Source organism: Lissotriton vulgaris, chromosome 4_1 (genome assembly GCF_964263255.1).
Source record: "Lissotriton vulgaris chromosome 4_1, aLisVul1.2, whole genome shotgun sequence".
NCBI lineage: Eukaryota > Metazoa > Chordata > Amphibia > Caudata > Salamandridae > Lissotriton > Lissotriton vulgaris.
Genome location: NC_141691.1, coordinates 703,682,240 through 703,694,741, shown reverse-complemented (window position 1 = coordinate 703,694,741; position 12,502 = coordinate 703,682,240). Strand labels below are relative to the sequence as shown.

Genomic DNA, 12,502 nt, shown 5'->3' with positions numbered 1-12,502 from the left:
TATCATTCAAATGCACCCTAACACTATTATTATTTTGTTCTCTTTTCTTTCTTCGCTTGCTTCGTTTGTGTTTTATCTCTTATGAAACCTAATAATCAGATCACACTTGGCAATTTTTTTTCTGTTTTTTCTAGTGTAAATCACACTAGTAGTCCTTATGTGACTTTCTCACTATGCACAACTTTCAGGTTCTCTGATCTTTAAATTCTAGCGTCTAGATGGCATGTCCACTGATTGGTGATGGTATGGCTGAGAACTAAAGATCATTGCTTATATTTTGTATTGTTTCACTTTCATTTGTAGCCCTGAAGAAGTCATTTGGGTGACTGTGCCCCATGACGAAACACGTGTTGGCATTGGTTTTTCCATTGGCTACGTTTTATGTGAATTTGATGAATATTGGAAGACTGACGAAGAATTCTCAGATGTATTACGAGAAAAGATAAAGAAAATAAAAAGAATTAACTTATTGGACTCTTGAAAGAATATTGATTCAATAGTGGACATCTTTTCTCTAAAGACTATAAGAAACCTATTTGTGCTCGGGAACTATTTATCCTTTGTCTTTGAATCCTCTGGTTCCACAGAAGATTCCCCTTGGGGACGCAGGTGGCCTCTTTCCCCTGTTCCCTTGAGCCACCATACTTGAAGAACACTATACTAGTTGCTATTGCGCAAACATTACCCAGCCACCCTCTGCTTTGCCACTCCTAAAATAAGCCCTGCTCACCCCCGTGGTAAGTTGGCACGAGCAGACAGGCTTATCTCAGAGGCAGTGTGTAAAGCATTTTTGAACACATCCAGTAATCAAGTGACAACACTACAGATGGACACCACACAGTTGTATATTAAAAATAAGTATTCTTTATATAGACTTATCACAAGACCACAAACAGCAAAAATCCACAATACTATACTTAAAATGGTAGAATTAGCTTAGTTCACTTTAGATCTTAAAATGCAACACTTTGAGTTAATGTACCTTAAGATGCGACACTCAGGGCATCAAAAGTGTTGCAACAATGGGAATGCAGCAAAGATCCAGGGCAAAGAAATAAAGATGGCGCTTTCTCCTTGATGCAACATGCTTCCCGGTGATGCGGCGGCGTCTGCTGCGACACCCCCGGCGATGCGAGATGCTTGACACGATGCGAGCCGCGACAGGCCCTGCAACACGCTTCCCAGTGATGCGGCGGCGTCTGCGGCGATATCGATCCTCTATCGTGGCGATGCAAGTTGCTTCCCCAACTATGCGAGCCTCGACAGACCCTGCCACACTCTTGGCGGCGGCGTCTGCGGCGACGTCGATACTCTTCTCCGGTGATGAGCCGCGACACGCTTCTCGGAGATGCTGCGGCGTCTGCGCCGACATCCATCCTCCTCCGGCGATGTGAGGCGCTTCTCAATCTTGAGTCACGCTTCCAGCTCCTTGCGACACGCAAGTCCAACAAAAGTCCAACAAAACTGTAGGCACTTCAGGAGAACTCTTGAGGAGCTGGTGGATGAAGTCTGTTGTCCCTGAGACTTCAGCAGGGGGCAAGCTCTGTTCCAAGCCCTCGGAGATCCTTACACAAGTTGATGAAAGTACGCACAAAGTTCCTCTCGCCTTTCTTTGGCAGTCAGGCACCCACTGCAGGCCAATCCCCCAAGCAGCACTTCAGCGTAGGATAGTCTCTCCTCAGTTTCTTCAGGTTCCTCTCCTCAGCAAAGGTTTCTTCTTGCAGTCCAAAAGTGATCTAATGTCTTGGGATCAGGGTCCCAATATTTATACTCCAAAATCCTTTGTCCTCTGACGGCAGAGGGGCCTTTGCCCAGTCCAAACCAGTTCTGGAGCACTCTGTTTACATGACTCCTTCTTTCCTTTCACAGTGCCGGGCAGAATCATCAGACCCCCCACAGGAGGTGGAGCTAGTATTGTGGAGGAAAGGCACAGCCATTGAGCACTCTGTTGGCATGATTCCTTCTTTCCTTTCACAGTGCAGGGCAGAAACATCAGACGCCCCACAGGAGGTGGAGCCAGCATTGTGGAGGGAAGGCACAGCCCTAGAGCACTCTATTGACAGGACTCCTCTCTTTTCACAGTGCAGGGCAGAGACATCAGACGCTCCACAGGGGGTGGAGCCAGCACTGTGGGGGGCAGGCACAGTCCTATTCAGGTCCCAGGTGCAACTCCTCCCTCCCATCTAGATGCAGATCTCTCTATTCACCACTGGGCGGACTCGCCCTGTCTCCTGGAATACCCCAGCCCTGTCTTTCAAATTCCAGACAAGGAATACACAACCTAGCAGAGGCAGGCTTGGCTAGTTAGGCAAGAAAATACCTACCTTCTTAAAGTGGTATTTTCAAACACAGAATGTTAAAACCAACCTCACTAAAATGTGTATTTAATCATTCTGAGTTCAGGCATACTAAACTTGAATTTCTACCATGTTCTCTGAGTCAGTTAGGATTATAAAATGTAATAATTTAACTGCCCATTCTGGCCTATGGAGAACAGGTACCCTTGCAATAGTGAAAAACGAAAATGGCTGTAATTCAATATTAGGGCATGCCACACACACCAGGGCATGTCCTACCTTAAACTTACAATGCACCCTGCCCTACGACCTACCATAGGGGTGTCTGATATGAAGAAAAGGGAAGGTTTAGGGACTGGCAAGTGGGCGCACTTGCCCAGTCAGCATGACAGTACCAGACTGCACACAGGCTCTGCAATTGCAGACCTTAGACACACTGTTACAGGCTGCTTCTGTGGGTGGCACAACGAGTGCTGCAAGCCTACCAGCAGCATTTTGTTTACAAGCCATGGGCACTCCTGGTGCACTGTACTAGGGTCTGACAAGTAAACCAAACCAGTCAATTATGGAATCATGAGTTCATACATTAATTTACAGAAGGGAGCACTCCCACTGTGGCACTGGACGGCAGTGGCACAGTGCCCAAAGCATCTAACACCAGCAAAAACACATGCGGCAACAGCAAAAATAGAAGGGAGACTCACGCCAATGGTGCCAGGCCTAACATGCGCGAGAAAGGTTCTGAATTCCTGTCATAGTTAGGACCCAAATTAGATTTTCGTGTGTCAAGGATGTGCCCAGTGGCGAAAATCACTAACCGTGTGAAATTAAAGTTCTCAATATGCCAGAAATTACCACAATTCTGCCAGCGTAAATATGTTATCAAGTATGCCTACAATGCGCTGCTGATTGCCAATTTAATGCCAGGGCCACCATTAAACTATGGGTCTGCACCACTGTGACATGGATGCACATAATATATGAAGAATTAAAATCTACTTAGTCTAATACTACACCAAAGATAGGTGCCATCATACCATGGATGCTCACAATATGCCTGCGATTACCACCATTATGGTAGGGTTACTTTGCACGTGTGGGCATTGGGCACACTGCTCAAACCCACTCCACACACACGAGAACAGGACGTGCACACTAATACAGCATTGATGCATCTGCCAATCATACCCATTTTCTGCAGCTGTCCTGGGAGAAAGGAAGGAGGTGAGGGTGGAAGTGCATCAGGCAACCCGGGGTAGGGAATAAGCATGAGGTCCTAGTCCGGCCTGGAGTCCTTCATGATGCTTGAAAGTCAGTCCTGCAAACCAGTAGCTTCACTGTCTGCACAGGGTAGCTTGGGTGTACACTTGCAGAGAGAGTGGAGGTTTTTCCCCCGCCCATTATTAATTCAGAAAGGTTCTGTAATACATTACTAAAATCATGCTGCGATGTCGTGGGTGGAATACGGGAAGATCAATAAAGAAAATAGTGCTCACTGACTTATAAAGCAGACCGTGTAACGGCACAAGTAAAAAGTCAAGTCGTTATGGGAGGTTACAAATGCAGCAAGTCGGTACCAAGGAGGGACTATTCAGCCTATTTACAAATGAAAAGCAACGAATTTGCAAAGACAGTAACAGGAGCTAATTGGAAGGATGGGCGTGAAATGAGCGGAGCTTTTATGCCATACCTCAATTTTAGCATACCTCGCAGAGCAGCACATGTGCTTCCCAGGCTTGACCTAAAAAGCGGGTCCAAGCGCCTTCTGTGTAACAGAAATATGAATGTTTTCATGGGAAGAGAAATAAATAAGACCAAAAATGAAAGTTGGGTTTACAATGTTAAATAAAATCAAGGAAAGTCCAAGTTATGTACACTCTTCACCGAAATGCATGCAGATGAGCAACATTTTACAGAGTAGTGCAAAGTATTTGGATTTCCGCCAGAGCTTAACACTTTTGCTAATATACATATATTCACTGCTTGAGAAAGTAAAGTTCTGGAGAAATTTTACATGTTGAGATTAAATAGAAATATCTGCCGGTAAAAGTGCACTTTCATAATTGACCAAAACTAATAGGAAAGGTGGGAGCAAAAGGAAGGAAATTGGGGAGAGTTCGAGGAAGAAGAGATAGAAAGAAGAGAGATGGATAAAGCGAAGGAGGGATCTAGAATTCTAGCTGTAGCTGTATTTGCATATTGAAACCTGCATATTTCAATGTCGTGGTGTGTAATTTCGCTCTGTTTAAAAGTTCTTCTCTATTGGCTCGATTTCTGAATAGCTGTGGCTGCTGGTTTCGCTGGGTTTTCGTTCAGGGTTTTGCCACACACCCTCTTAAACGACATAACAGCAGATGCTTTTACCATATAATACCTTAAACCTGAGTCTAATTTTCCATGAGGGCAATATGTGGGCAAAGTCTGGTGAGTACGTGTATAGAAGAGTCATAGCCCCTCTCAGTCAAACTAGGACACCAGTAATACACACGGCCTAAAATAATTTGCCCACTTTTGGAAATGTGGTATTTTGGGTGGATATGCACTATGGCGTACCAGACACTCCAAATTGAAACAAAACATCTTTTTTCCCTCTTTCATTTAGTCAAGGGGAGGGGCATCAGTGCCACAAAAGTGAGTTGCTGTGCAACACAGTCCATTCAGAAGGGCGACTGGATAAGTCCCAAGATTGTTTTCAACTAATTACTATTTTTATTCTTATTCTTAATGTTGTTATTACTTTGAAACCTACGTTCTTTGTATGATTGTACTTCACAACATATTCACTGTCACTTCCTGTGATGACTCTCGTGACAGAAGGTAAGTGCCATTTCTTTCTTGCAGTGATATTCATGTCGACCCTTTAGCGGATGGAACAATTGTAGCCTTGCCCCCAATTTAAAAGGTAGGGCCCCTCCTTGTTGTAGTGGACAGTCATAGGCATTGAACAATGTGTGGCTGAAATACGCTAAACCACTTTCAAATTTCATAGAGAAAGCATTTCCCCATTGGATCAACCTATTCCCCCAACATGCCGGTGAAAAGTGGTGTGTTTACCAATTGCTTTCCCACCCTGGGTAGGGATTTGCACTTACTATTTTCTAATTAATTTTACAGACTGCGGATTGATCTGCAAAACATTGATTGTTGCTCACAAACCTATGAATTTGTTAGTGTTCATCCATTTTTTAGGCAACAGTCTTTCAAATTTTCAGGTCCCTTACAATTGGTGGCTTGGCGACAAGACACAATTCAGTCGTGGGGATGGTGGCGGGGCGTGTGTGTGTGGGGGGGGGGGCTATATTAATACCTGCTAACCTGAGTAGTGCGTCTTGTCCTCAAAATTCCAAAGGGCGGAGATTTTGGGATTGTGGTCTCTCTTACTCCTCTTACATTTACGTTACATTGGCACCAAAAGTTGTGTGGCACACGTGCTTACCATGAAGTGCATGAAACTCACACTTTCTTCGTACATTTATTATCATTTGATTACTGCACAAAAGCAAGTATCCATTTAAGCTGCACAAGGAGCTAAAATGCAAAGCTGGACTAGTATAATTTAACAAGGATCATTACAAAATGTGTCCCAATCCTGCTACTTGCCCAAATATTGTATCAGTGACCGTTGTCATGACATCTTGATGCCCTCAAATGCGCTAAGTTTTACTCCACTTTCTTCATATACTTTTCCAGTGTGGCAGTAGACTAGATCCCTAGTATACAAACTCACTAGTATGGTTTTACTTACAAAATCCTGTACAAACCCACCTCTCTACTCCTTTACAGATTCCATTCTCACTATCAGAAATCACTGAAACACTACTTCATCCACTTGTTTCTGGGTAACCGCCATGTGTTATCAAGTAATCCAAACTCTTTTCTGTCCACTGTGAATCGTTCTCCCCCCCCCCCCCCCCCCAAAAAAAACCCAACCTCAAGCAGTTCAATACTCGTAGAACTATATGTAAAACAAGAACATAATGTAGCGCTGTAATGCTAAATGTTCCCACTAGATGGCAATAGCTTATTGCTTTTCCCTTGGTTTGTGGCGATGCATCCTTAAATCGTGTTGTTCCATGCATTCCCTCTGCTCACATTACAAAATCCTATATTGACATAAAAATGCTAATTATACTTCCCAGAACCTCTGTTTGCAGAACTTCTTTTTAAAGCCCGCGTATGTTCCTTCCTATGGGATACATACCGTTCCCTTTACTTTCCAAATCATTATGAGTGGACTACTAGTTGGGGCTAGACTTTATTCTTTTTTTTCCGGCGTCCATTATAGCCAGAATGGAAGAGGAAAAGTGTACTACTAATAATTTTAACCAAAGACTGAATTTTTTTTTGTGTGGAGAAAGGATGATGGTTTTCCGCTAGGGATGCCATATTTTGAGCTAATTTACATTTTGCGTCCTTCCTTGTAGTCCTAAGGACTATAATTAGCTGTTAGTTAATTCAAGTTTTGAGGTGAAATGCTGGTCCTACTCAACTTTTGCTTTACAGTTCAGTGTCCTTGCTCGATGAACAGGTTAATATGGTAGTGGCCATTTTCTATGGTAAAAATGTTTGGAGAAAAGTTCGTAGCTCAAGTGCGGGTTAATTGAGAGCTACTAATGCTGGGTCGATCAGTCCCACCAAGAGCCCTCTTCGTTCACAGGCACATGTTCTCCGGTGCCAGGGCCCAAGGTGTTACCACCAAGGACCACTGAAGACCACTCACCTCAGTCATCTCCCAAATAGCTGTCCTAACTACCGATGGAAACAGACCGCCCCACAGTTGGTGTGGTGTGGATGTTGAGCAGAAGCGTGATTTAGGGCAGTGTTTCCCACACAGTGGTTCACAACCCACTGGTGAGCCTTGGGCCGATTTTTGGTGGGTTGCAAAAGTCTAAGCAATAAATTAAGATATCTTTGAATTCTGTGTTTTATCTTGTCACATTTACTGCTCTTCAAAGACAAATGACAGAGGTTAAATGTCAGGCTGTGTCGCCTGACAAATTAGCGCTTAAGTCTTTTTTTTAGGTTGAGCCTGGGCAGCACATGCGCTTCTCTGCGAGCCATGCTGTATTGGAGTACGGAATAGAATCACCGCCCACTCTCCATCCATATTTTTCATTGGCTCGTGTCATTGTCCTTCGTAAATGCTGGCTTCTGATTCTTTAATAGGCTTGTTAGCCCCAACTTAGTACCGCCTTGTCTTCATTTGTTACCTCCCATGAGGACTGGCCCTTTTAGTTTGGCTGTTACACTGGGAGTCTTATTTAGTCTGTAAGCACTATTTTCTTTAATGTGTTTCTCCTACTGCAGGCACGACATGCTTTCCTGCAACATTCTGTGTGCACTTTCACATTCTAAGCAGCTGTGGACAATGGCGGCCGCTTCCATGAATAGGTCACGCATTTACAAGAGTTTGAGCTATTGGCATTGTACATGACAATGCCTTTTATTTATGTGTTAATTATCAAAACATATAAATAAAAGGCATAGTCATTTACAGTGCCAATAGCTCAAACGCTCACAAATGCGAGCCCTATTGCATTGCAAATGTTTTTTTTTTTTTTACAATGAGGATAGCTTTTATAAAACTCCTTTCGTTTTGCAGTCCAAGAAAGAAAACTAAAGTGTATTATGAGACTCTTGCCGTGTTACAGGAAACGTGAAAGAAAAGGCTGTAGTATGCCGTTTTTCGTATCTCACAACAAAATGTAAATACATGTAAATTAACTCTACACATGGCTGGCCATGGTGAGGCAGTGGGCCCAACACACCTAGGGGACAGGATCGCCAAGCTGCACATTGAAGCAGCCACGCAGAGAGGCAGTGAGAGGAAGGACTGGGTCCTGTTAGGTCCAGGTGGATACCGACGTTATTGAGGCCTGTACGGTGAGGGGCCCCTGTTGGGACCTGGTTGTCACTACAAAAGGTGCTATTGTGGGACGGTATTGGGAGGCGGCCCCAATACTAAGCTCTTCCACACGGTAGATATAGGACACAGTGTGGTTCCCTGAGCTTACAGGGCAGAAATAACAGAACAAAATGAAACCTATGTTGAAAATATATGCCGCTTCCTGTTTGGCGATGCCCTAAAAGTGGTCTTCATAGTGAAGCGTGTGCGCCATGTGCTGGGTTCACACCATCCACCCGGGGCCCCCGCGAGACCCATTTTTAGCCTGCCTGTTAAACTACAAGGACAGAGATGGAATTCTGAGGCTTGCCAGAGAATGCCAATCAGTCCAGTATCAGGGAAATGCTGTCTCCCTATAGCTTGATTTTACACTAGCGGTTCAGGATGCTCGCCGGGCGTTCCTACCCATGAAACACATCCTTCAAAAAGTTCGGATCCTCTACTCCTTGCTGTACCCGAGCAAACTACGCATCAAACATGGACAGAAAGCCTCATTACTTCACAGAACCCAAGCCGGCTATGAAATTTTCTTGCAAATGTTCAACCTCTAACATGGTTGAATCAGCCACCGATATGGCAGGTACAGAGGGACACCTTAGCGACATCGATTAATTGAGGCTTCATAGCTGCCTCAAGCTAACTTTTCACCTGTTGCGGTGTGGGAACTTGTGGGCAATTCCTGACATGTCCGGTACTCGCTCCTGACAGTTTGCTACTCCAGACTGAAGTTACAGGTGACAGCCAGAGCCTGCATCAGAGACCTCTCTCACCAGACTTAGCAAGATGGCTTTCACACCGTACCTGTTCTACTTTCTTTCTTCTAAGCTACCTAGTCTAGTACCAACTGGGTTGTACGCCTGGACCTTTGGTGACTCCAAGAGATGTGTCCCAATGTGTTGAACAATTGTTGGGATGTTGAAATGGGTGGGAGTGGGCTGGGCTTATTCAAACAGTTGGCTGGGTTGAAGTGTATGTTGGGTGTGTTTTGCATTGTCTTTTCCCTGTTTGCTTTACACACTGTGCACTCCATAATGTTGAAGCACTTATATTTAAGACTATACATACAAGCAGGTCACAATTTCCCCATATGCAGTCAATTACCTCCATGCCACCTCTGCACCTGATGGCGGCTACTGCATGCCTAAACAGGAACATCCATTGGCTCAATGACCGATGCAAGGTGCAACTGGTTCATACCTACCTCAACAGACACCACATAGACATCTGCTTCTCAAAGAGCTGCACCTGACTGAGGCAACTCACCCTCATCTTCAGGCTGGGTGGGCTGCTTAGATACTTACCTCCTTGTACTCCAACTATGCCCTGGGCACTGCCATCCTCTTCCACAAAAGGGCTACAGTGGCACACACATCGGGCACTCTGCGACATGGAGCGTAGATTTGTCATAACACAGGGCACAATGTGATATTTTCCCTTAACTCTGGCCTCAATATATGATACTAATGAGGACTGACTCAACGTCTTCGCCAATTTGGCATGTGATCACTAATATAGGATCTGGGACGATACTCTGTGGTGGGCAGTTTAACGTGATACTGGACCACTTTGCTGTAGGTCCAACAACACTTGACACCCTCATCCAGATGCCGTCCATCTACACACACTCGTGCAGGATAACAACCTTCACAACATGTGATGACTGAATCATGCCAACAGCGCAGAAGGCACGCTCATCTCCTCCACGCATAACACCTGGTCCAGAATAGACTACTGGCTAGTTACACGAGATGTACTTACTTGGATTACCACCATAACCCACCTCCCAGGGACCTATCATACCATGCCCTCGTTCTGCTGGAAGTCTTGCCCCTCCATAGAGGCACACACACACTAGCACCACACGCGGTTCTAGACCCTGTAGTCCTAACCCTGTAGTCCTTAGGAGCAGTCACTTGACTCCCCATCCACATTATGGGAAGCTTTCAAAGTTGCTATCCAAGCAGTCAGGGATACTAAAGACACTGCACACACAACTCACCCAGCTGGAAGCTGACATTTGCGATCATTAGTACTTTGAAAATGGGAACACCAAGATGCCTGCTGATCTTAGAGAGAAACTGTCCGACGCCCTGGGCCAGCGCTTACATTACCGAACTCTGGGACAACCAGCAGTCCATTTCCACGAGACCTGATGAGATTGAATGTCCCATGACTGACTTCTATACACACCGCCAGTCCCAGATATGGACGCTCTACATGCATTCCTTTACACGGTTCAGGTTGGACCTACTTTCAAAGCTCGCTTCCGGCTGCTGGTGCCTGGGAACTCATTTTAGGAGAAAATTGTATTTTTACTGTGTGAACTCTGTCTCTCGCACACCCCGCACCGTACCTGACCCCTTCCGTCCTTAAGACTCCCCTCGTGCATATTTTTTTTATAAGAGAACATGCGGTAGGGGAAACATTGTAGTTATCATTTTCCCCTGTATTTCAACAGGAGAAGCGAGGTTTTCGTGAAATGAGAGTTCTCGAGAATGTAAAGAGTTCGACCTCTGAGGCAAATGGCCAGACTGTGCCAGGATGTAAGAAGGCGATGCAGGACAACCTTAACAGAGCTCTACAAACATGTAAGTCAAGCGTTACTTTTAATTGGTGTTAAAATGTACTCTGTCATGCCGCCTTTAGTTGAAATCTAACCCAGGATCCCTTTGGCCTTTGGTTTCATGTTGTTGCCTCTCAGTTAAAGAATACAATGACCACAGAACATGCACCAATCATATTGCCTGTTACAGCTATCATTCCAAGTTGTCTTACTAGCGCTCGACTAACGTTCTAGCCCATTTTCTAAGTTTATTATTGCATGTTCTGCTGTCACCATAGTTTTTGAGCTGCTCAATAAATATGGAAGGTTGTGTGCGTGATCTAGCTGGCCCTGCTCCACATTTGTGTCCTCCTGATTGACATATTGCACTTTCTTACTGGTGGTACATTGTGCAATTCATATGCAAGGGTAAAGGCCCAGGCCAAAAATACAAAGTCTGACAAAAACAGGAAAAAAGACACACCATAAGGAGAAAAGGGACTCAGAAGAAAATACTATATGATAAAGTAGAAAGTTTAATTACATTAATAAAAAATTGATATGAACATATTCATTGATAGATATGATTAAAATTGAAAGGATAAAAAAATGGATTTTTATAAAATAAGCTGTTACTCCAGAGAAATATACATAGGTCACAAAAATATTATCAACATAATAATAATGCCCAAACATGGTTGAGGATGCTGATTTCTGTCGACGCGTTTCGACACACCTTTTTGTGTCTTCCTCAGGACAATATCAGCAAAATGCTAAGATTTAAACAAACAAAGAGTCATAACATCTCCTTATGTCAGTCACAATTAAAGCCTTATTACTATATACAGTGGTGTTACCATCTGTCGTCAGACATGAAAAAATATACATACATAGATATATAACATGATACATCGCTAGAGACGACATTTAGACAAATATGCTTCCTATATACATATATCTCTATATACATATATACATAAATTTACACAAAAATTAACTTTAAAACATTCGTGTAAACAGATCAATGATTTATTTACACTATGTCTTAGGGCTAGAAAGAGGAGTGCAAGAAAGAAGAGAGAGAGAAAAACAGAAGAGAAAGAGAAAGAGAAAGAGAGAGAGAAGAGAGAGAAAAATTATTGGAGGGGAAAAAAGATTTTCGATCTATGCCATACTTTTTTACGTGTCTAGTTCATCATTCGGAAGGAAATATCCTCACATTCTGTCTCTCATAGTGTAACCTATCTGAAGAGCCCGAAGAAACTATACAAAGAAGGGGGATGTTATCTGTTACGGAAGGATATCAAAACAAAAGGGGCCTATAATTCCACAGTATTCAATTAAAGTTGTTACATAATCCCTAGTTATTGCGCTGGTGGGAGGAGCTTTGGAGGCCTAGTGCCACTACTACTTCTGACAGCTCTACAAGGGTGTTTAGAGCTTGATTTGTCATATCAGAGCTTCATGTAGATGCTACCATCTGTAACCATTTTTGTTAGTTACTTTCCTGCAGGCCTTTCGGTGTAGGGGATTGTCCAAGTAGGGTCTATGTGACCAGTTTTACCACTGTAGTCGGCAGAAACACCCTTGTGAGGTTTGGGGCATGATTGAGATATAATAAAGTTACTGCGGATGTGATTTTCGAAGAAACATTGTGCGTTACTCAAAATACCCTTTGTGGGAGAGAAAATGATGCAAACCTCCTTCATCCTATTCTCCCCACTCATAAAAATTTCTCTAGATGCTGCAGCGGGAGGG

At 43.9% G+C, this 12,502-nt stretch overlaps 1 protein-coding gene across 1 annotated transcript in view; it reads left to right on the top strand.

The window, feature by feature from the left end:
- Positions 1–12,502, top strand: part of BLOC1S5 (biogenesis of lysosomal organelles complex 1 subunit 5) — a 207,398-nt gene that overhangs the window by 33,241 nt on the left and 161,655 nt on the right. The window contains exon 3 of the mRNA XM_086965005.1: positions 10,661–10,790. Within this exon, the coding sequence (XP_086821131.1) occupies positions 10,661–10,790 (130 nt within the window). The remainder of the gene's footprint in view (positions 1–10,660; positions 10,791–12,502) is intronic.